This window comes from Cornus florida, unplaced genomic scaffold (genome assembly GCF_030987335.1).
Source record: "Cornus florida cultivar Cherokee Brave unplaced genomic scaffold, ASM3098733v1 CherokeeBrave_3.0.0_Hap2_Chr10, whole genome shotgun sequence".
Classification (NCBI taxonomy): Eukaryota; Viridiplantae; Streptophyta; class Magnoliopsida; order Cornales; family Cornaceae; genus Cornus; species Cornus florida.
In genome coordinates, this window is record NW_026775580.1 from 117,459,205 (window position 1) to 117,485,424 (window position 26,220).

The 26,220-nt window shown below is 37.5% G+C and overlaps 1 protein-coding gene across 3 annotated transcripts in view; it reads left to right on the top strand.

Annotated features, from left to right (window-relative positions):
- Window positions 1-1,301: 1,301 nt before the first annotated feature.
- LOC132278507 (VIN3-like protein 2) overlaps window positions 1,302-26,220 on the top strand; it is a 32,555-nt gene continuing 7,636 nt past the window's right edge. The window contains exons 1-3 of one of the 3 annotated variants that reach the window (XM_059780303.1): window positions 1,302-1,492; window positions 1,598-1,680; window positions 2,948-3,620. In XM_059780303.1, the coding sequence (XP_059636286.1) occupies window positions 1,659-1,680; window positions 2,948-3,620 (695 nt within the window). In that variant the 5' untranslated portion in view covers window positions 1,302-1,492; window positions 1,598-1,658. Of the gene's footprint in view, window positions 1,493-1,597; window positions 1,681-1,820; window positions 1,853-2,947; window positions 3,621-26,220 lie in introns of those variants that run through there. The other 2 variants (XM_059780304.1, XM_059780305.1) reach the window with 2 other exon arrangements.

The window sequence follows — 26,220 nt, forward strand, 5'->3', positions numbered from 1 at the left end:
AGGTACTACTTTTTGGCGTCCAGGTACCATGTTTTTTAAACACCCACGAAGGTACTACTTTTTCTCCGAAGGTACTACTTTTTTGAACTGAAGGTACTACTTTTTTGCACTGAAGGTACTACTTTTTTGTTAGGGAAGGGCATTTTAGGCACCACAATTTTCTAAACAGTAAAAAACCATGTGCCATCTCAGCAATCCATTTTAGAGAAATATGAAACTTTGACCCAGCCTCTAAGTAAATATGGAACTTTGACTCCATTTATATGTAATTTTCCCTAAAAATTATTACTATCTTTTCTTTTCTCTCCTAACTAATACTATCCTTTCTTTTCTTTTCTCCCCTACTTATCCAAACATACCCTTAGGACCAAGAACCTTTTTCCTCACCAAATGAGCCACTATTCTGCCTTTTCTAGGAGCCCAAACAAGGGAGAAGTTTGGGCATACGAAAAGGAGAAAAGAAATGTCCTCAAGAACTACAAAAGAGACTCCACAGAAGGGGCTGCATAGACTGACAGTCCCCTTCCACCACAACAAAATGATATCTCCAGTCCTTCAACAGAAGGTGAGAGTCCCTTCCACCACAACAAAATGACATCCCAAGTCCTCCAACAGAAGGAGAGATGCGATCGAAAACCACTGAAGCAATCTTAATTGGCTGCCCCCAAATGATTAAAGGAAATAAACATTGAAGTGCGATAAGTTATTGCATAAGAAACAAGAACTGGCATTAAGTAGAGTACTCCACAATTTATCTCCGATAAGATATAAGTACATAACATATCACATATGATAGTGTTGCAGGGGGGAGCAGTATTATTGTACAGAAACCTTTATGAAGAATGGTCCACACCACTTTTATCGTTCTGGCAGTTATTTGTGGGCACTACTTCGTAAAGGACAATTCTATCCCTCTACTCACCATTTCCCATTCATTTTTATTTTTCATTATTAGTTTTTCTTTCCTATTTATTTAAACTACCCCTCTTCATGTTTCTCAAATAAAATATATAGAACGAGGCCTTTCTATTTACAACAATACATGGCATTTCAAGCCACATGTGAATTTTATTTTATTTTACATCAAATGAATGGAATCTTCTTCTGAAAATCCAAATATCATTGCTAAAAATTCAGTTTTAAACTTAATATTATATATATATTTATAAAATTTTAATAAAAAAATAGTAATATTTTATTTTAAAAACATCGCATTAAAACGTCGTGAGGGGTCGAGGGTGAAAAAGAAAATAACATGCAGCACCCTTTTGCCCCCGTTGGTAGCCTTATTTACTGGAGTATTACTTTTCTATCTTTCGTTTCTCTCTCTTCACATTGCCCTTTCTTCCACCCCCGCAGCTTCTCTATCTTCTTCTCTGTCTAGGGTCCTCGAATCTCCCCTTTCGCTGCTTCGGGTCCTGAACAGCCCAGTGGAGGACCCAGCTAGTCATGGATTCGTTTATAGTGGCAGAATTTCAAGCCCCTTTTCTTGGTATTTGTATTCCCTTTGCTTCAGTTATTTATTTTTATGTACATCTATATAAAATATTCAGTTTTGTTTATTTGTATTGAAAAATTTATTTATTTTTTGGATCAGAAAGGTTGAGGTTTTGGTGGTAATGTGATGGACACAGTGGTTTAGTTATTGAAAACCGGATATGGATTCTTCTTCTTTTGAGGGTAACCTTTCGTGTATCTCTGTTTTTTTTATTATTATTATTTTCAATTTTCCTCGTTATTTTTGTTATTTTATGAAATTTAATGACAAAGTTAGCTTGATCGTTGAATATTGTTTTACCTTTTGTTCTATTGATGTGCAGAAAGGTTGAATATTTTGAAGGATTTGTTGATGGTGGGTCACAAAGTTTCAGTTCATCTGCATATGAGTCATATTGCATTTATATCTTTTTGTTTGGGATTTTCATTATTTGAATATCACTAGAATTTCCGGTTTCATTTATTTGCTAAATTAATTTGTGCTTACTCTCTCTGTAATAGTCTGCATTTTATGATTGTTAAAAAAATTGTTTAGATGAGTAAATTTTGTCAGGAAAATTTAAGTTTGTCTTTTGCAATTAACAAGATAATAAAACAAGTGCAGTGTGTTTACGAAATGTCTTTTTACTGCTTATAATAACATCGTACGGTAATGTGGAATATGTACCTATTTATGTGAAAAGTAAGGTCATATTATTTGATGGATTGGTGTTTTATGGGACGTTATCAAGTCACCATACCAAATACTTGTACAAGAGCTTAAGAGAGTGCAGCTTTAGGGGCATCACAAAGTCAGAAAAAGTTGGGTCCAGTTCCTTTCTTTGTTTTTCCATTTGCCCAATGTAATGGGATCCCTAGAACATGAACTCTTTTTTATTTTGTTGGGATGTCTTTTTTATTGCTAGTCAATTATTTGGATGTTTTCCGGTATAGCTTTTCTCTCTTTCGTTCTTTTTATTTTTATTTTTTATTTAGTCAATTAAGCAATAATTATTTAGGACGATGAAATGAGAATGCAGATTAGAATTGTCAAATGGGTCTCAGAACTAGCTTGTATTGGATATCTTATGCCTGTGGTTTGGATCCTAATGCTGTATTATTTATCAATTAAAAAGTCATGGTTGTTCAGGACTAACTTTCTGGTTATTTCTCTTAAAATTGCTTTTGAGATTATGGGGTCAAAAACTTCATCTTAGCAGGGAAAAAGGCAAAGATTCTGTGGATCCAATTTTTTTGGTTCAGGGGTATATGTTGAATATCATCTTATAATAGATTTAGTTTTTGTTTTCCTCATCCCTCCAATATCCTTATTTTCTTTAATTTAGGCTTGTTCATTTATTTATTTATTAAAAATTATGAGTGATTGTGCAGAAATGTTGCCCCTTTGATCTGCTAGATTCATCCTTTAGAACTACTATAATACCATAAAATCATTTTTTTTTGGCTTCAGGAGCTGTGCTGGATCCATCAAAATGTAGTAAATTGAGTATGGAGGAAAAGAGAGAACTTGTGTATGAATTATCGAAGTGGTCAAATGGTGCCCCTGAAATGCTACAATCATGGAGTCGGCAGGAGATTTTGCAAATCCTATGTGCTGAGATGGGAAAAGAAAGGAAATACACTGGTTTGACAAAGTTGAAAATCATAGAGAACCTTCTGAAAATTGTGTCGGAAAAGAAATCACAGGAGCATGAGATTGCAACAGACATTGAACCACATTCTTTACCTGTAACTGGCCAAAGGACCTCCAAAAGACACAGGAAAACTGATCACCCTAATCGACTACCCATTGCGGCAAGCAATGTTTACAATGTTGATAGTGATTTAGGTAATCCTGTGTACTGCAAAAATTTGGTGTGTAGAGCTAAATTAAGTCGAGAACATGCATTTTGCAAGAGGTGTTCATGCTGCATCTGTTGTCAGTATGATGATAACAAGGACCCTAGCTTGTGGTTGACTTGCAGCTCAGACCCTCCCTATCAAGGGGATACATGTGGCATGTCATGTCATCTTGAATGTGCTTTAAGGCATGAAAGATCAGGCATTGCGAAGGATGGGTGGCGTGCAGGACTTGAGGGGACCTTTTATTGTGTATCTTGTGGGAAAGTGAATGATTTGCTCGGGTAAATTCCTACCCCTCGTTCCTCCTTTCCTTTGTTCTCTATTTTGATTTATTTCATATATTGTATCACAATACAAAATTTTTGGATTTTTTCCCAAGGTTGGGCTATTTTCTGAAAGCAGCCATTCCTGATTGAATCATCGAAAACATACTTAAACCATGACCTTGATAACTTGGTTTATGAATTTTGCTCCTTGCTAATGTGGCCTATGTGAAACAAGAACAATGCCTTGATGTAGCAAAAGTGAGAATGATAAGATGGTCGAGTGACTAGAAGAGATAGGGTCAGGAATGAAAGTGTGAGAGAAAGATTAGGTGTGGCATCCATCAACAAGAAAATAAGAGAGTAGACTTAGATGGTTTGAGTACGTACACCAAAGACCTATGGATGTGCCGGTAAGAAGAGGAAGTTTAATTTTCATAGAAGGTAAGAAATGGAGAGGGCAACCAAAAACAACGTGGGATGAAGTTATTAGAAATGACTTAAAAAAGTTAAACATAGTAAGTGATATGGTGGGTAATAGAAAAGAATGGAGACTGAGAATTCATGTGGCTGACTCCTCATTCATATAATTTTTTTTTTTGATAACTAAGATTTCATTAGAAAGCCCATTACCAACCACAAGCGAATATTTTAGTGCTTGGCAAAGCCAAGGAAGGGCTCAAGTGGGGAGTGCACAAGCATGGTGATGTGTTCAAGTTACTGTTGATCCCTAGTATGAGGATGTGTTTATGCTATTTTTATGATTACTGGAACTTGTCTTTCACCTTCTTTCTTCTTTCTTTCTTTCTTTTGTTTTATTTTATTTTTAGAAGCTTCTATTGATTTTACAGTGTTATATTTGTGTATGATAGTGTTTTACCAGACTGCAGGATATGTTTGACTAGTGCTTGCGGAGTATTGGGACCAAAAGTACCAAATTCATGCATAAAAGCATGAAGTTAATGCCAGTATTATGAAAATGTATTTTTATATAAATAGGAGACTGACAGTAATGAAAAGAGTTCTGGTATTGGCTTAGAGAATTGAGGCTCTAGAATGAATTATATACCAATTTGAATTATTATTGATTTGTTTTGCTAAGGAAGTTAAACGACTTCAGATTGCAGAAGTATACCTAACATTTTGATGACAATATCTATTATTTTTTGTAGCATGGGTTGAGAGGATAACATAGTGGTTGTCCAAGGTCAAGTTTTTAACTCCATTAAATTTGAAAATTGTGTGATAAAAACAAATAATAAGACAAGAAATTAGAGTTCTGCATTTTGGGTGGGTAGCTGGCTTCTCTTCTTTATTTATTTATTTATTTTATTTTTAAATTAAGATGGACAATGAATTCAAATTAGATTGTTATACCCGGGTTGCATATTAACACAGTAAGCTGTTTAGCTGTGCAAGGTTCTGGAATTTTGGAAAGGCTGCCTTTTGGATTATGTTATAAGTTATAACATAGGGAATGATTTCAATATATTTCATTTTGTACCCAAATACAATTTATCCAAGGCAAACTTAGTTACAGTTGGTTTCATATTAGATTTTTCATAGTGCTCTTTTTTATTTGTTTCCCAATCTAGTGCATAACTGTGTAATCAAATGGCATTACTATGTTGATGGGGTCCTTCTGATCCATGAAGACCAGATTTAGGTTCCTCGTGAATGGTGTGGGACTCAGCATGTGAGAGAGGATAAATGTTGATCTATAATGCTTTCAGATCTTTTTTTTTTTTTTTTTTTTCCTGATAAGTAAGCAATTCATTAAAAAAGCGTTCAAAAGGGGAACACGTTCCTAACAAAACCACAAAAACCTGGGTACCCTAAGGCCCCACGGAAGCCAAAAACTCAACAGTCTCCTCAGCAGAAGAGCAGAGTCTACCCGAACCCCCAAAACAAAGAGAGCTAATAATAGAAGATTTCAGAATAGTGATGGAAGATTCCTATCCTTCAAAGGATCTTCTATTCCGCTCCCTCCACAAACACCACCAAAGACACAATGGTGCCATCCTCCAGAACCCTTGAGCCTGTGCTCCCACCCAACCCCCTCTCCAGGTGTCCATTAGGCCTCTCGTAGATCTAGGCATGACCCAACAAATTCCAAATAAACCTAGCAAGAGGTTCCAACAATCAACCGCCACTGGACAATGCAAGAGAAGATGATCAACCAACTCGCCATTGCACTCACATATGTAACACCAATTCACTGTGATAAGCTTTCTCCTTCTCAAATTATCCAGCGTCAAAGTTTTACCCCACACAACCGTCCAAGCAAAAAAGGCCACTTTCAATGGCGCCTTAGTGTGCTACACAGCCTTCCACGAGAATACCACCCCATCCGAGTGCACAAGGCATTTGAAAAAAGATCTCACACTAAACATTCCCCCAGCAGAAGAAATCCAAACAAGAGAATCCCTACCTCCTCCCCGGATCACCTAGCTACAATTCTAAAAAACCAAACACATCATCCATCTCCCAACTCTAAAAAGATATATTTCTTCTTATTCAAGCTATGAAATTACGTATTGTAAGATGAGATATGATATAAATGTATAAGCAACCACTTGAGGTTGAAGATCAAGAGATATATTAATCTTGTTGTTTTTGGTATGTTCCTTTGGTGGGGAAGATCCAAGGAGGATATCTGCAGTATTAACATAGATGGTTGGCAATTGGATTGATTTGATTTGGACTTGAAATTTGGATGATGCATCTCAGCACAAACAAACACGGAGAAAAGCTTGTACTAGAAACAACAAAACCAGCTCTACTATATAATGGTGATTATGGTGAATAACAAGGAAGTGAATTTTTTACATCATATGTCTGCTAGATATTAGAATTACTTGATGGATGATTGAATAAACTATGACAAAGATTATTACAAACCAGAGAACTTATTTACTTCCCAACTAATTGCTATGTGGTTAAAGGTGCTTTAGGTATGTGATATTTTATTTATATCTTTTTGAAGTGGTAATGGAGCATATAGTCCTTGTGTTTCGTGTTGCTTGATTTTGTCTTTTCCCCTTTGAGTTTGATACTTTGGAAGGAATACTCTTCCTTAGCTGGTAAGTTAAGTTTGTTTCCTTTAGGGAAAAAGGGGGAGAGAGGAAAAGGAAAAGGAAAAGGAAAAGGAAGAGGAAGCATATTATCTGCATGGTTTGTTTGTTTGTTTTTTATTTTTTATTTTTTTTATTTTTTTATATCTTGTTCAGCTGAAAGGAAGTTGCTAGTGTTATATCTCTAGATTTCAATTGAGATCGATTCCATTTTTTTTATTTTTTCAGTTACACTATATATGTGCTTTCTCATTTTGATGAGTTTCAACTCATGCATTTGTTACTTGTATATGCTATTATAGCTTTTGGCTTGAATAGGAGAACTGGAGGTGAAAGTACAGTTCAAAAGTGACATGTTCTTTAAGAAGTTAATTAAGAATAGCATGTTATTGGTATTGGGTTTGCAGGTGATTGGGTAATTCAGAAGGATAAGTTTAGAATCAAAAATGGATTTGTACACCCTGGTATAATCATAAACTTCTTGTTTTTGCCATTTGATTAACATCATTGACTTTTACTTCACCAATGCTGGTATTTTTCTTGAATTTTTTTTTTTTTTTTTTTGTAAGCACTTAACGTCAGGCATAATTAAATAAATCAAGGTGCTCTATGTGCCTTTTTGACTGTGAAGTTTCTGTGAAGTTCAAGTTTAAAGAGAATTTTACGCAGTACTGACTTGACTCAATACTTTTCTGAACATTAAATAATGATTCAATACTTTGTGAAATAGAAGGTATTAAGTCAACAGGAGTAGTTTGTATGTAGTATTGGAGGCTTTTTTAATTTTTTAATTTTCTTTCCTAAAAGGATCTTTCATTGTTTGTATTTCTTTTTTGTGTATCAATAAAATTTTCTGGTTTCTTATAAAGTCAAAAGAATACTATGTGGAGAAGCACATGCACTATTGACATAATCAACTTTGAACTAACTGTAATATATATAGTGATGTCTGTTAATCAAGATTAGCATCACCATGAAGATTGTTGTGATAGGTTTATTGTTTTATTTATTTTTTGATAAGTAATAAAAATGTAGGTTTAGGTTTTGAAAAGTTAAAAGAATGATTTTGGGGTTTGTGGATCAAAATGTTGGAGTTCCTTTGCTTTTAAAGGTGACAACTGTTGTCAGGGCTTATCTGTTATTACTTCTATAATGTTGGGTGCTTATGTGTAATTTCTGAAACTTGTTGGTATAAATAGAATGTGGTGGAAGGATGAAAGTATTCTTTCATTCTTTCTCTCTTTCCCCATCTCTCTCTCTTTTTCTCTCATCCCCTTTATTCTCTTTTTCTTCCTCTTCTTATACTTTACTCTTGATTTGATTATCTTTTAAAGTCAACAACAAGAAGTTTCAAAAGTTAGGTTGCTAGCAATTCTGGACAGCAGTTAATCATAGTGTTTGGATGTCAAATTAATGCCTAAAAATTAAGGTAACATGATAAGGTTGATCAGGGCTGGTTGAACTTGGTTTGGCGAATGAAACAAAGTTTGTAAGGAGTTGTAAAGAGTAACCTTTTAACTGATATGGTTGAATGATTTAAAAAGGTTACAATCAGGAATTGTAAAATAGGATCTCTAAAGTTGGAAAAGGATTAATGAGGTATGGTTATGAATTTCAATGGCAAATAAAGAGCAAGAAATCAAAGAAGAAGAAGAATAACTGCATCACGTTTGGGATTAGAATTGTGTAACAAAATTCTAAAATAGCTTTGAAAGGTCTCGAAAATTCTAGTACAATCTTTATTGAAGTTGAAAGAGGAGTCTGAGATGGTTATATTTAGACTGCTTAGTGCTCGGACTTAAAATGTAACACCAGAATTGGACTCTCAATTGTTAAACTTCTAAACCCTGTGAAAAGATCATGTCTAAAGATCCAATAAAATAATTTGATCGAAAATAATATGAATTGATTACAATTGTTGCCATGTCTTGAATGCTTTTAAATTATAATTAGGGGTTGCAATTGGGCGGTGTCGTGAATACAACTTGTAGTCAACTATTCCTTATTTAGGGATATAGCTTTCATATTTTACACATGATGTATTTACCTAGACACGCAATATGTCTGGGATACATCCCTTGCTCTGCACTCACCTGCCACCTTCACCTACCATCTCCCTTATTTTGTGTTCCTCATTTTGTGATATGAAATAAAAGATACAATCAATCCTCCTCTCAAAAAACAAACAGATCCCTTTCTTGATTTCATGTTCAACATTCTTTAGTTCCTTTCTTATCGATCTCATGCTCGAAGTTCAATAGCTTTCCTTGCTTAAGCATTGTACTCGGATTATCTCGTATCTACTATCATGGGTGACAAATCGGAAAACAAGGACTCTCTTTTTTCGGTTCTATGACTACTACCAAATTGAAGGGTCCCAATTACCTTCAATGGTCTCGAGCAGCCCAAGTTTTTCTAAAAGCTAGTGGGAAACTTTCTTATATCCAGTCATCCAAGCCTGAGGGAAAACAGACTGACGCATGGGAACAAGAGGATGCCCAGATTATGACCTGGTTATGGAACAGTATGGATCCAGAAGTGTTCAATAGTGTCTTGTTTCTGGAGTCTGGCTTTGGAAATTTGGGATGCTCTCCAAGAAATGTACTCGTCAGGAAAAAAATATTTCTCGAATCTACCAGTCGTACCAAGATATCTTTTCACTTATACAGGGTGATCATTCGGTTGAAGAATATTACTCAGAACTGAAAGGTTGTGGGAAGGACTTAATTTTTATCAGCTTTTAACTACAGATTTAGAGGCTTAGAAACAACATAGAGAGGAATTTCGAGTAGCAAAATTTCTCTCTGGACTTTGGCCATAACTTGGCTCATATCAGTTCTCAAATTCTCTCGGGCAAAGACTTACTACCTATTAGTGAGACCTTTGCTCGGGTTCGACGTGCCTCCATCCACTCTTACCATAGAAAAGAAGGATCGTTTTGCCCTTGCAATTCCAGTCGTGCGATCTGATACTTCACGTAGTGGCCGAGGAGGATGTGGTCTTCACACACTAGCAGAGGTGGCCATGGTAGCCGAGGTGGTCGTAATGGTTGTGGTGGTCGTGGTGGCAGGACATGTACACACTGTGGTCATACCAATCATTCTTTTGATTTTTGTTAGGAACTTCATGGCAAGCCTGCATGGGCAAATTGGGTTGTGGTTGAGGGGGAGAACACTAATCCTACCACTGAGGAATGGGTTCTTATCTCTAAGGCTGAGTATAATTCAATTCTCAAGCGTGCTAGTCCTCCATCCACTTCCACTGTCACTTTTGTTAATTCAGGTAATACTTGCCTCCATTCTTGACTTAGTACACCTTGGATAATTGATTTTGGGGCCTCTGATCACATGACAGGTAACCTCTCTTCTGTCTAATATTTCTCGTATGAGTTCTCCTTCCTTCGTCACAATATCTATTGGTACCAAGTCTCAAGTCCAAGGAATTGGTACTGTTAGTACTTCTAGTTTAACATTCTCTTCTGTCTTGTATCTACCCTTTAATTTGTTATCGGTTCGTAAACTTACTTCTGCCCTAAATTGCTCATTAACATTTTATCCTACCCATTGTGTCTTTCAGGATCTAAAGAGAGGATGATTGGTTGGGGCTTTGAAAAGGATGGGCTCTATTACTTTCAGCCGTCTTGTTTGCCAATTTCATTTGCGCTCCATACCTCGACTTCTCCGTATCAATGGCACTGTTGGCTTGGGCATCCCTCGTCTGATAGTCTTCGGCATTTGTTTCCTTCCCAACTTAGTTTTTCAAATTTTAATTGTGAAACGTGTGAACTTAGCAAACATCATAGGGCTTCTTTTAAATTTAGGATTGATGGACCTTGTTTATGCCCTTTTGAACTCATTCACTCTGATGTTTGGGGTCCCACTTGAACTATTGGGTTGGCTGGTGCTCTATTTTGTCTCTTTTATTGATGACTATTCTCGTTTAACTTGGATATATGATCTTAAAAATCGATCTCAGGCCTTTGATGTGTTTAATAAATCTTTTTATTTTGAAATAACTAATCAGTTCGATGCTAAGTTACATATTCTTCGAACGGATAATGCTCTTGAATATAAAGATTCTCTCTTTCAGCAATTTCTCAAGTCTAGAGGTGTTACCCATCAAACTTCTTGTGTTGATACTCCCCAACAAAATGGGATTGCTGAAAGAAAGAATGGACCAATTCTTGCCATTGCTCGGGCTCTAATGATTCAAATGAATGTACCTAAACATTTTTGGGGAGACACAGTTCTTACTGCAACATATCTATTGAATAGAATGCCGTTTTGGGTCCTTAAAGGAAAATCACCTTTTTAGATGATGTTTCTTGGTAAAGACCTCTTTCCCATTCCTTCAAAAGTGTTTGGGTGCATTTGTTTTGTACATAATTTAAATCCACGACGGGATAAACTTGACCCTCAAGCTCATAAATGTATATTTTTGGGTTATTCTCGCACTCAGAAAGGATATAGGTGCTACAACCCTTCTTTGAGAAAACTTTTTGTGCGCCGATGTAACATTCTTTGAGCATGTTCCATATTATTCTAAGGCGGGTAGCCAAGTAGAGGAACCTATTTTACAAGACATTGTTCTACCATCTCCGGATATTGTTCTATCATCCCTGGTTCCTGATATTCCTCCCGCTACTCGGGTTTATACTCGGCGACGTCGCAGGAATACCTCCAGATTTTGGATTCAGTTCTTATTGCTAACGAGTGTGTGGACTCCAGATTGAGTAGTGGGGTTCCGGGTGTTTTGTGTAAGTTGGACATTGAGAAGGCTTATGACCGTGTGAGTTGGAGCTTCCTCCTCTACTTGATGGAGAGGATGGGGTTTGGAGTGCGATGGAGGAGATGGATTCATTTTTGTATATCCAATACTCATTTCTCTATCCTTGTGAATGGAGCTCCGACGGGGTTTTTCTCTATTTTGAGGGGCTTGAGACGGGGATCCACTTTCTCCCTTGTTCCTATTTGTGATGGAGGCCCTTAGTAGATTGATGAGGAGGGCTGTTGAGTTGGGGTTCTTGAGAGGTTTTCGGGTGGGGAGGGATGCTGCTAGTCAGTTGGAGATGTCTCACTTGATGTTTGCGGATGATACTTTAGTGCTTTGTGATGCGAATCCCAGTTAAGATATCTGAGACTCGTTTTGATCTGGTTCCAAGTTGTCTCTGGGCTTAAGGTGAATATCGGAAAGAGCATTTTGGTGCCGGTTGGGGAGGTCCCTGAGATTGAGATGTTTGCTAATATTCTTGGATGTTGTACTGGCTCTTTTCTCATATCTTACTTAGGTTTGCCCCTGGGAGCTCTTTCGAGGTGTGTGGGGAGTTGGGATCCTGACGTGGATAGATTTGAGAAGAGGTTGGCGGGTTAGAAGAAGCAGTACCTTTCTAAGGGTAGACGGGTTACTCTGATAAAGATCACCCTTTCATGCCTTCCCACTTATTTTATCTCTATTTTAGATTCCATCTTTTGTGGTTGAGAGGATTGAGAGATTTCCACCCCCCTCGGGGGGGGAGGGGTTCAAGTTTCATTTGGTTCGTTGGGAGCAAGTGTGCAAGCCAATTTGGAGTGGAGGTTTAGGGTTTAGGAGATTGGTGCCTTTCAATAAGGCTCTCCTTGGGAAGTGGCTGTGGAGGTTTGGGGTGGAGAGGCATTAGCTTTGGAGGAGGGTTGCCGCGAGTAGGTATGGGGAGAGCAGTGAAGGGTGGAGCTCTCTTGAGGTGCGTGGTCCAAGGAGGGTGGGGGTTTGGAAATTCATTCGGAAGGGGAGGGATGAATTCTCCAAACATGTTTGTTTTCGACTCAGGGATGGTAGGAGGATTAGTTTTTGGGACGATATTTAGTGTGAGCATCTTCTTCTTGCTCTCGCTTTCCCACGGCTCTTCAGGATTGCTTCGGATAGGCAGGCCATAGTGGTCAAATGTTATTTATTTATTTATTTTTTGATAAGGCATAGTGGTCAAATGTTATTATCTTGATAACGGGAGACTGTCTTGGGATATGCGGTTCAGGCGGCTCTTTTAGGACTGGAAGATTGAAGACGTCATTCGTTTTTTGGAGTTGTTATATCGCTAGGTGATTATGGCTGAGGATTTTGATAGTTGGATTTGGGCTTCTAACTCTCAGGGTCGTTTCGATGTTCGGTCCTTTTTCAGGTGCCTTCCGGAAGAGCCTGGAGGCCCTTTCCCTTGGAAGGCTGTTTGGCGTTCCAAGGCTCCCCTCAAGGTCGCCTTCTTTGCTTGGACCTTTGTTTTGGGTAGGATTTTAACCCAAGATAATTTGAGGAGGAGAAATCAGGTGGTGGTCAATCGTTGTTACTTGTGCCTTCGTGATGAGGAGACAGTGGATCACTTTCTTTTACATTGCACCATGGCCAGGGACTGTTGGGATTTGATGCTTGGTTTGTTTGGGATTCGTTGGGTTATGCCTAGATCCTCTAGAGGGTTGATCGAGGCTTGGAGAGGTTGTGCAGTGGGGGCTTATATTCAGGATGTTTGGAGGGCTACGCCTCTAGTGTGGTGGTGTATTTGGCTTGAGAGGAATAGGAGATATTTCGAAGGAAAAGAGATGCCCATTTCTATGCTTAAGTTCTCTATTATCTCCACTCTTTTTTATTGGGTTTCAGGGAGAGATTATAGATCTGTAGAAGTGATTGTTGTTTTTTTGGCCTCTTTAAAGGCTTAGAGGCTCTGTTTGGCCTTGTGTGTTTCTCTTGGGATTCGCTCCCTTTTTGATCGCTTTTTATAAATTTTCTACTTATAAAAAATAAAAAAAAAAAAAAAAATCCTGTGGAATATTGGATCCTATTTTAGTGAAAAATGTGAACATTGATCAAATTGGAACCTGCTGAGCTAGTTTGTCATTTTCTCATATAAGCCAGAATTCGGGAACAATGCATCTCTCTCTCTCTCTCTTTTTGATAAGTGAACACTGTATTTCTCTATCTCTCTCGCTCATATGTAAATTCTTTCATTTAGATGAAAAAGACCTAAGGACTTATAGGTTATCTCTGTGGAAAGGAAGGATTTGGGTTTTCGATCCAAAAACCGCAAGGCAAGTTCTTCTTTCTACACGTTTCCCTTTGATCTCGTGTCTATGCATCTTTAGTATGACTTTAGGGATTTGTAACGGAGAGAATAAATCTATTTGATAAGTGAACACTGTATTTCTCTATCTCTCTCGCTCATATGTAAATTCTTTCATTTAGATGAAAAAGACCTAAGGACTTATAGGTTATCTCTGTGGAAAGGAAGGATTTGGGTTTTCGATCCAAAAACCGCAAGGCAAGTTCTTCTTTCTACACGTTTCCCTTTGATCTCGTGTCTATGCATCTTTAGTATGACTTTAGGGATTTGTAACGGAGAGAATAAATCTATTTGCATGTATAAATCGGGCTAAAACAGATTTATATAGGTGCTTGTATATATATATATTTTAATAAGTAATAATTGAAATAAAAAGGTGTTCAAGAGGGGAATGCATCCCTTATACAAAAGTGGAACCGGGGTTTAAGGCCCCAAAGAAGCCAAAAAAATAATTAAATCTTTGGGGGAAGAACAGGACTCTCTCTTCACATAACTGAAAAGAGAGCGTATGATGTGAAGTTTCAGAATCGCCGTGGACGATTCTTTTCCTTCGAACATTCTACTATTCTTCTCCTTCCAAATACACCACCAGACACAATGTGGTACATCTCTCCAATAATCGCGAATGGCTCTTCTCACACGACATCCTCTCCAAATACGAATCAAATCCTTAGGATAACGAGGCATAACCCAACGCATACCAAACAGACAAAATATAAGATTCCAACAATCCCTTGCCATAGGACAATGCATAAGAATGTGAGCAACTGACTCACCATCTTGTTTGCAAAGGCAACACCAGTTAACAAGACAATTGCCCCTTTTCCTTAGATTATCAATCGTTAGGATCTTACCCCATACAGTGGTCCAAACAAAGAATGCCACCCTAGTTGGAGCCATAGAATGCCAGATAGTCTTCCACGGAAAATCAATGATATCAAAATAAGAAAGACATAAGAATAAGGATCGAACTTCGAAGCGACCATAGGAAGAGGGAATCCATGTCATGTCATCACTCCCTTTGCCAACTGCCTCCTGTCGATATAACAAATCCAAAAAAACACATACCTCGTCCACCTCCCAATCTTGAAAAGAGCGTCGAAAGTGCATGTCCCACGTAATCCCACTGCTATCAAGCCGATAACAGTTGGCTACGTAGGCATAACTATCAACTGCAATACTGTATATCCTGGGAAATAAACAAGACAAAGGCCGGTCTCCACACCAAAGATCCTCCCAAAAGCGTACACATCTACCATCACGAACTTTGAATCTGATATGAGTAGAAAAAGCGTCCCATCCCTTCCTAATGAATTTCCACCCCCCCAACTCCTCCCACGAGAAAAACCAGACGAGTAGACCAACCACCACTCTCTTCCCCATATCGGCATGAAACAAGCCTTCGATAGGTGTTTGTATATATAAGTTCATGTTTGTATGATTTTGGTAAATAGATGGATTAGATTGATGCTAAACTTGCTTTATACATAGTAAATTGCTTGGAATAAATTAATGGAAACTGATTGGACATAGAAGCATGTTTAGGGGCCCTTTACGGTGGATTTTTAGACTCGGAACAGACCTCCCGAGCTGTTTTCCCGAAATAAGGCTCGAGTGCTATTTTCTGGAGAACAACGCTCGAGCCCAGTAAGGGGGTGCTGGAGCACTGATGGCCTGTTTTGCCCCGAACGCATTCTGATTGTCTCTGAACTGATTTATTAAGATCCTGAACATATTATTAAGGCTCGGGAACAGTGGTATGTGGATTAAATGGCATGATGCTTAAGCATGCATGTTAATACATAATTTATTCAACTAATAAGTTGTAAATTGAATCTTTGAATTATTTAAATATTGGGATTTAAATGTTTAGCATGGAATATGATTATTATCATTTTGGTTACTGCAATTGTGATTTACGTGCGAGATATGGGGCTGTTCTTTAAAGGTTGCCAATGTTAGATGAAACGGACTAATGACTTATAGGTTATCTCTGTGGTTTGTTATTACATTTTGAAAAAGATCCGGGTAAGATATGCACTTTCTCGGAATGAAAAATAATCAACTACCTTGTTTGGTATTTTGGCCTTCCTCGACTCCCCGATACTCAATCAAATCTTCTTTATTGAAGATTTGATGCACTTCTATACTCTCATAGTTAGTATTTTCCCAACTCGTTCTTCTGCATCGAGAATCATCGAAATAAGCAAGAATACTATTTGCAGGAGCCCCCTCCTTGGATCCTACTGTGGCCACTTCCTGGGCGATGGGAAGGACACACTCCTCCACCCTCTAGAGAAATTCCAAAGTTGGAGTCAGAAATCAATAAAGTGAAGAGTGCGCGTCATTGTGACAAAGTACTTACTTGAAGCGGGTCAGGAGACTCTCGTTGAGCTAATGGAAATGAAAGGGCCACCTCCGGATTGGCCAAGCCTTGGGACGATATGACTGAGGATCCTTTTTTGTACTTTATTAGTTGCCACAAAAGAGACCCGTGCTAGGAAAAGTCTGTGTGCACAGTGGAGAGTGCACCGGCAATAACTGCTGAAGCAACCCCCTGCTACCAAGAAGTTCACTTGGTCAATCAATTGCCGCAGCTCCGTATTGAGTCGTTCCTCCATCATTGCGTCATTCGTGAATCGTGCCCGTTGGCTTCGTGACCCAACCAGGGGCCCTTAACACCATCTCGAACGGCCTCGCCCCCACCCATCTGAGCATTCTTGTCTATTTGTAGAAAGTATTTCATTTCTTGTTTTCAAAATAGGATATGTGGTATAAAAAGGAGGATCTATTCCCCCTCCCTCCAAAATATGATTTGTAGGTTGTGTAATGCTTACTCTCAAATTCTTTGTTTACACAGTAGTGATATTCTTCGTTTTTCTCTTCATCTGTTTACCTGAGATTAATCGTGGACTTGAAGAACAAAATAAAAGAGGCCTTTTCGTTTTCCTTACTTGATTTTTCATTTTTTTTGGATTTTATGTATTATGCCAACACTTACCACACCCCCCACCGCGGTTGAATGTATGTGCTCATGGAGCTACTTTAGACCTTTAGATAAATACTAACAATTTTAGGATGTTCCTATTGAATCTTGAAAAACTCAGGCATTTGTTTAAAGGAATTTCTCACTGATTAGGGTATGTTTTAGTTCAACCCTCCATTTTTGCTTCAGAGTCAAGATATTCTAATTCTATTATTCCATTAGTTAAATTTGTGTTTGGTGGAGCATCTGGAAAGAGCGAAACAAAAGATCTTTTGATGGGGAGGAAACTTCCATTGGGGCGCTGAAATTTGCTATTATTAGTTATCTTTTTAGTTGGGTGATGGGGAGAAATTGTATATCTTTAGATGAGATTGTGGAATTTTTGGGTTCTTTGGGTCCATAGGGCTTTTTGTTTGGTATCTTGTATATCTCTTGGGATATGTTCCTCTTTTGAACGCTTTCTAATACATTTTATTTATCAAAAAAAAAAAAAAAAAAAAAAAAAAAAAAAAAAATTTTCATTAGTTAAATGCCAATGTCATAAAATAGCTGTTGAAGGGTGGATCCTAAAATGTTCATGTCAATCAATTAACGCTATGAAAGCTCAAGTTTGTTGTAATCCAAAGGCTGACAGTACTTGGTATAGAATAAATTCTTGTATGAATAAATTGCTTCTTTAAAACTATTTCAAGGTAGTGGATCAATTTTGAAGTGGAACTCTATAACTGATGATCTCTTTACTGAAATATCCTTTTTTTTTTTTTTTGGTGGGGTGGGGGGATAAGAGAGGGTGTCCCCTCTCGGAAACCGCAATTACAAAGTATTTCATTAAGTTTTAAGACCGGAGCTCCAATATATCCTTCCTTGATTTTGAACTTTATTTTTTATTTTTGATATTTTACTGAAATATCACATTAAGGGGAATGGAGACTTTATGTGAACTATGCTTAATATGCCTTTTCTTGTTATCATTCCTTATAAATATTTCTTCCAATTATAAGTCCAAGTCGCTGGTCTGAGTAATATCTTGCACGCTCAAGTCTTATTTAATATGTTTTAGGCTAATTTGTCATCAATATATCTGTGTATGTGTGTATATGTATGATCTCTTAAGTTTTATAAGTCCAAATATTTTGGTAATTTGAAACATTTGGTGCACATGGGTTATAGACTTATTGTTAGCATAAATGATATCCATGATTTATTGAATGACTTACCATATTAGCATAGATTTGATTTAGATTTGATTTAGTTTCTTTTCTTGTAATATGAGCATGTGGTCTTATTTTATCTATAAATACTAGAGCTGTGAATGAGTAGTTGATATCATTCAAGTCTTTGCATATTATAAATCTCATTCAAGCCTTTACACAATTCTTTCATTTTCCTTCTATAATGTATTTCTACTTGGTATCAGAGCTAGGGTGGTCCGACTGCAATGAGGGCATCGTGAGTTCGGCACCACCCATTCGGGAATGGTCTAATGGCCACCCGGGAGGTGTCGGGTAGGCAGGGCGGTCCGACCTCAATGAGGGCGTTGCGAGTTTGGCACCACCCATTTGGAAATGGTCTAAGGAGACATAGTTGTTTCTCTTTTTTATGGTCTAAGGAGACATAGTTGTTTCTCTTTTTTATCGTGTTGGTTCATGGGTCATGTTCTGGGTGAAATTTTTTACTATTGGGTTTCTATATGTGGTCTTTAATAGGTTTGCTGTTATTATGATTCAAAATGTCAATTTTTTTTGGAATCCAATCCCTTGTAGAAGTAGGAACTGTCTAAAAAGTGCTTACATAGTTTATATCTTGCCAACGCATGGTGCTAGGAGAGAAAGACTAGAGAAAAAACCATATCATTAGTATTATTTTTGACAAAGTGGCAATTATCAGACTCTAAACCGCTACCTCACGCCTGCAGTCTGAGCTTTTATTGTTGCAATTTGGATGATCTACTTCAAATATTTATTTAATTTTTCACCTCAATGTAAGAAATGGAGAGAAGTTTTTAATATGTGATGCAACCTAACCGTGAAGGGCTTGGTGAAATCTAAGGTTTCTAGCCAATATTCCTAGAAACTTCTCTTCTTTGATGTTTTACTCTGAAATCTTCTCCTTCTATGTATCCTTGATATTCTGCAATTACATTATGTTTTTCTTATTACAATCAAACCTTGATTTCTTTAGTATATCATCAGAAAACCCCTACCCCCTAGCATTTAATTTGACAACATATCCAAAATACCTGCTGACTAGAAAATTCTAGCACTACTTTCTGAAATTCTTACAATCTATTGCTTCTAATATCAAGTCAAATCCTGTCTTTCTAGCTAAAAATCTAATAATACTTTCCACCCTTTAAATTTGAAAGCCTTTGGCCCATCATTGGTCAACTGACTCAACCAGTGTAGCTATATTCTACGTTTCTTTGTGATTTTTTTATTTTAGTTTTTACTGGCTGTCATAAATCTTTTATGTAGTTTCATTATTTAAGTTAGGAGTGTGCATATGTTCTTATATATATTTTGTTGGTAGTTTCAGCCATTGTCTGTTTTCCCTGATGGGCTAGAGGAAGCTATACCTATTCTCTTTTAATAGGAAAGTTAGAGCAGTTGAGGAAGTAGTCTGCAGGTTGATTCATTTGTGGGGGACTGGCAAAATAATGATCTATAACATATTACCATTATGATTATTTTGCAAGTTCTACTAGCAAATTGGAGTTTGCTATTGCTTCATTTCTTATGGTAATGGACTCTTCTAAATGAGTGAAGTAAATGTGTCGAACACACAATACTCGGGTATGAGTATGGAATAATATCTCCAACATTTATAATTGGACTTGCACTTGGCATGCATATGCTTAATTCAAGGTTACTATATAATTGTATGCAAAACTCTCTTACTACTTTTCGTTTATTACATTCTTGCTTCATATTACATAGAAATGCCATTTTTACCTTAGAACATAAAAGAGGATATTTTAAAAATATAATTGCTTTGAGGATTTGATAAATCTGACAGACACATCCATCCCCAATAAATGTATGTGAGTTCCCAGTAATAAAGGTTTTACTCGATATCATTGGAAAAGATTGTATCAGAACATCATTTATGTATATCATTGTACTTGATCGGATACAAATTATTCCTTCTTTTCTGCTAGATATTAAGATACAATTTATTCTCTGATAGATAAAATAAAATCTACTGTGTCTCAACCACTGATGTTCTAGTGATTTGGTTCTTCTGCAGCCATATTTAATAATGGACTTGTTTCTTCTAAGCTAGGTTCCTGCTGAATTTTGCCTGGACTCGGGCTGGTTTACTCTACATGTCTGTGTGTGTGTAAATATACCTCGGTGATATGCTTGTTTATGGAGGCAAACTGATTGCTCAGAACTTTTCAAATCCTATATATCTATACAATATATCTATTTGTATATTTTTTACAAATGGGGGCCAGATGGATTACCCTGTTACTTGAGTCGCCCCTTGTTAGCACGGGGTTAGCATAGGGAGGACTAACCGCCTTCACCCGTCGGCGCTGTAGGCAGCATTGCGAAGCTCCTCATGTCACCCGCTGCTTACCTATATAGTAGTGTAGGGAGGACTAACCGCCTCCACCTGTCGGTGCTGTATAGGCAGCATTGCGAAGCTCCTCATGTCGCCCACTGCTTACCCGTCGATGCTATATAGGCAGCATTGTGAAGCTCCTCATGTCCAACGACCACTTTGTTGACTTTAGGATACAATCAAGTCAAGATTAAAGTTTTAAGAAGAAGAAAAAGTATGAGAGAAAAAGAGAGATGGGGAAATAGAGAAATAATGAAAGAATACTTTCATCCTTCCATCAAATTCTATTTATACTAATAAGTTTCAGAAATTTCACATAAGCCCCAATATAAATAAGTAATTGCCCAGCTTGACTAACGTATTTTGTAAGCAAGTCTTGCTCACACCCTTAGTCAAAACATGAGCAACTTGATCATGTGTTGATGTATAGAGTACAAATCAGCACAAGATGAAGCTTTTCCTTGATGAAGTGTCGATCGACTTAAATGTCCTTTGTCCGGTCATGTTGAACTGGATTGTGGGCAATGCTAATAGCAGCTTTATCATATGCTACTCGTCTTGTCTCGGATCTTTAGATAAACTCATCTCGGATCTTCGAATCAATTTGTCTGCAATCTCCAGATTAACTCATCTCAGACTCTCGACAACTTCATATTTAATTTCAAGTTGGAGTTAAATCTTCGTGTTCCAACTTGAGAAAAGATGTTTGGGCCCTTAAATAACTCCTTCACAGGATGTTAATGTCGTTATACTTGGGCAACAAGTTATTGCCATATTTATATTTGACTTTTTGTGTAATTCCTTTATTAAAAGTCTTCCCCAATTCACCTTTAAATAGAGGTGGTTATTGTAAACAAAATTAAGAGAGAATGAAATGAATGTGAAGACATAGAGAATATGCTTTATGATAATAATTTCCATACTCCCCCTCAAACTTTCTGTAATGATCCATACTCTGATATCATGTTAAATTTGGATGCGGAAATAAGAAATGCAAATAGGAAAAAGGAAGAGAGAAAGATGAAGAATACACGTATATTACGTGGTTCGGCCACTAGGGCCTACATCCACGGCACAAAGAGCTACTAAGGGCTACATTTCTATTATTCAGATCTATTATATTGCTCGAGTACGAAGAACCTATATATATGCATGGTAAATATAAGAGAATATAGAAGGTGTAAAATAGTTAAAGGAGACACCGTGATTGGTGGAGGATTTTGCTCCACCATTATATATAAATATCTATATATTTTAATAATCCCCTTCAAGTTGGAGCATGAATATCATGAATGCACAACTTGCCTAAGAAGCGCCTCTAAAGATGATGGGAAGGTGTTTGGAACAAAGCCACGAAATTGACCGCATCTTGCCGGGGAAAATAAACCGGAACTCGCTGGGGAAAAATGACCAGATCTTGCTAGTGAAACTGGACAGGAAATATGCCATGGCCGGATCTATGTCGGGAAGTGGGCCGAAACTAAGCCGGGAAAAGGCCGAAACAAAGACGGGAAATGGCCGAAACTAAGCCGGAAAAATTGCAAGAACAAAGCTGGGAAATGAATGTGAAGACATAGAGAATATGCTTTATGATAACAATTTCCATACTCCCCCTCGAACTCTCTGTGATGATTGATCTAGGATCGATGCTCTGATACCATGTTGTAAACGATAAAGTATGAGTGGAGAGAAATGAAATAAGAAGAACACACATATATTACGTGGTTTAGACGCTAGGGCCTACATCCACGGCACAAAGAACCACTAAGGGTTATATTTATATTATTTAAATCTATTATATTGCTTGAGTATAAAGAGCTTATATATGCATGGTAAATATAAGAGAATATAGAAAGTGTAAAATAGTATCGTGATTGGTGGAGGATTTTGTTCCACCGTAAAAAGAGAGAGATGGGGAAAAAGAGAAAGAAAGAAAGAATACTTTCATCCTTCCATCACATTCTATTTATACTAATACGTTTCATAAATTACATATAAGCCCAAAATTATATAAGAAATAACAAATAAGCTCCGGACAACATTCTCCCTCAAGCTGGTGCAAAGATATCTATCCTGCCCAGCTTGACTAACATATTTTGCAAGCAAGTCTTGCTCACACCCTTAGTCAAAACATCAACAACATGATCATGTGTGTTGAAGTATGGAGTACAAATCAACCCAAGACGAAGCTTTTCCTTGATGAAGTATCGATCGACTTCAATGTGCTTTGTCCGGTCACGTTGAACTGGATTGTGGGCAATGCTAATAGCAACCCTATTGTCACTATACAACTTCATTGATTCGCGAACAAGATAACCCAACTCACCCAACATCGTTCGTAGCCATAATAACTCACAAACTCCATGTGCCATGGATCTGAACTCGGCCATGAAACAAGATTACCTCCAACAAATGTGAAATATCCTGAAGTAGATCGTCGATTTGTCACAGACCCGGCTCAATTAGCATCAGTATAGGCTTCAACACGCAAGTGGTCATGACGGCCAAATAATATCCCCTTACCAGGTGAACCAATAAGGTAACGAAGAACATGATGAGTTGCCTCAAGGTGAGGTGTGCGTGTGGCATGCATAAACTGACTAATCACACTAACAATGTAGGCAATATCAGGGTGCGTGAGAGAGAGGTAAATCAGTCTCCCAACCAATCGCTGAAATCTTCCCACATCATCTAATGGGTCTCCATTTACATCATTAAGCATATGGTTCTACTTAATGGGAATATCAATAGGTCTAGCTTCAAGCCTGCCTATTTCAACTAACAAATCTAACACATATTTCCATTGAGAAATGAATACCCCTTTCTTCGATATGCACACCTCGATGCCAAGAAAGTGTCTCAATTATCCGAGGTCTTTAATCTTGAACTCTGTCTCCAAGAATGATTTCATTCAATGAATCTTTTCTGAATTATTTCCAGTGAGAACAATATCATCAACATATACAATAAGGGAAGTGGTGCAGTCCTGGTGCTTCTTGATGAAGATAGAATGATCTGTCTGACTCTGTGTGTACCCTACTCTTTTCACAGCAGTGCTAAACGTCTTAAACCAAGCACGTGGCGACTGCTTTAATCCATACAAGGCTTTATTTAGCTTGCACACTAAATTCTGACCATTGGCAAGCCTAAACCCTAGTGACAGTCATATACACCTCTTCCTCCAAGTCACCATGAAGGAAAACATTCTTTACATCCAGCTAATGTAAAGGCCAATTCAAATTAGCTACCAAAGAAAGAAGGACACGTATGGAGTTCATTTTGGCAACTGGAGCAAATGTTTCCATATAATCAATTATATAGGTCTGAGTGAAGTCCTTTGCAACTAACCGGGCTTTATATCTCTCAATTGTTCCGTTTGCAGGATACTTTGGCAAAACGGGCTTCTAAGCTAAGAAAGTCCTTTGACAATAATAAAGAGCATTTGATAAAATTTTTGAAAACGGACTTTTAAAAAGTTTAAGTGGTTTAGAAGCACGATTGACCAAAGCCATTAAAACATGCTTCCTGATCGACTTTCCGCAAGCTACACACTTTTTTAAGTAATAAAATTAAAGTCCTATATTGTCCATTATTTAACCTATTTCTATTTTTATTTCTGAATTCCATTGCAAACTTTTCTCTTTCTCTTTCTGTATCATCTTTTTCGTTCGTTCTTTACCCAAAATTAAAATAATAAAAAAATTTAAAAAAATGTTGAGCAAAATTTCACAGAAAAAATTATTGTTGAAAAACGATTCAACAAAGAAAGAATAAAGACATTCAGGAGTTGCAAGAAAAACCTATCGACTCCCATTTGACTTTAAAATCTGAAGAGTTCTAAGATTTATGAACTCTCATCCAAAATTCAACTCTATGTAGAATTCTGAATAACTTTTCTTTCTCTCAACATATATATATATACACACACACATTATATATATATATATATGTATTCCATTGTTAAAGTAATTTATAGCTATAAATAAAAACAAAAATGGGATTTTTTTGTTGCCATTTCTCTCTTTCATTTTATTTTTCTTTCCTTTTCTTCTTCCATGATCTCTTTCAACTTCTATTAAGGAAAAAAAAAAAACATCTATCATGTAGATTGGGTAAATTTGTATACCTTGATGATCACTATGTCAATTAATTGTTGCTGCATCATAGGCAATTTCACTCCATCACTTTAATTATGATTTTTTTTTTTTTTTCCTTCCCGCCTTTGTACATCCCAATTCAACTCTATGCTATTATTCATGGATTATTAAGGATATATTTGTCAAGTTAAATTATGTTGATAATCTAAAGAACTTCAAAAAATTGATCCACCAAACATCTTTTTTGTTTTAAATTCCTTTCATCAAAATGCATTCTCCAAAGCCGATTCGGTGGAAGGAATTTTAGATACTGAAAGCTCCCCCAAACAGGGCCTTTATTGTGTAGACCCATTTGCAGCCTACTAGTTCTTACTCCTAGGTAACGGGACAATATCCCAAGTACCATTCTTCTTGTGATATTTTGGCCCGAATTTGGTGTTGGGTTGCGTTGCGACCCGACGACCCTTTGGATGAGCTTTGTGTGGGCCCAAATTAGTCTCTTGTGGCCCAATATATAAGGGCACTTAGGGTTTGGAGTGGTGTAAGAGAGACTCTGAAATTCGTACAGAAATAGAGCGAGGGGCTGAAAACTTGTAATCTCAGATTTTATACATAGTGAAAACTTTCACCGGATCCCAATCGTGGACGTAGGCTGTTGTTGAACAAAGTATAAATCTTTGTGTTCTTTGTGTTGCGTGTTTCATTATCTGTCATGATTCTTGGTTCAACTTGGATTCGTTGCGTTTGTCATAACAAACTGGTATCAGAGCTTTCGGTTCGAAGCAGGGATGTCATCCAAGTTTCTAGAAATCGTGAAGTTTAACGTCATAAATGATTTCAACCTGTGGCGGGTTAGGATGTAGGCTTTGTTGGTTCAACAAGGGTTATCCAAGGCACTGAAAGGGAAGGATGCACTGCCAGAAAAGATTAAGGTCAAAGATGAGGTTAAGGAGAAAGCACACAATACGATTTTGTTGTGCTTAAGTACCGAGGTTGTGCGAGAAGTTGTTGGAGAGACTACGGCGGATAGGCTGTGGCAAAAGTTGGAGTCTCGGGATATGACAAAATCTCTTGCAAACCGCTTGTATCTAAAGAAGCAGCTGTTCACTCTTCAGATGCGCAAAGGTTCGTCTTTAAACGACCATCTTGACGAGGTAAATAGTATCATCATGGACTTGAATAATATTGATGTCAAGATACAGGATGAAGATCAGGCTATTATTCTGTTCTGTTCTGTTCTCTACCACCCTCGTATGAGAACTTTGTCGATACAATGATGTATGACAGAACTACTTTGTCCGTGGAAGACGTGAAGGCAGCTGCGAATTCTAAGGAGTTGCAGAAAAGGGCATTTGAGAGCAATACAGAAAGTTCGACAGAGGGGTTATTTGTTAGAGGGAGAACGAATCAGAAGGGAGGGTCTGGCAATAAAGGTCGTTCCAAGTCTAAGAACAAAACAAAAGTGTTGAGATGTTTCATCTGTCACAAGGAAGGGCACTTCAAAAAGGATTGTCCGGAGCGTAAGAAGGGAGAGGTAAAATCCTCTGAAGTTGAAAGTGTGGCTGTTGCAGAGGGTAATGATTCAGATGGTGGTAATGTTCTCACAATTTCGGTCGGCAGCTCTTGCGATGAGTGGATTCTTGATTCGGGTTGCTCATTTCATGCTTGTCCAAACAGGGACTGGTTGACCTTCTATCGATCTATTGATGGAGGGGAAGTTCTGATGGGGATTGATGCGGCGTGCAAGGTTGTAGGTAACGGTACAGTTCGAATCAAGATGTATGACGACACAGTGAGGACACTTTGACTG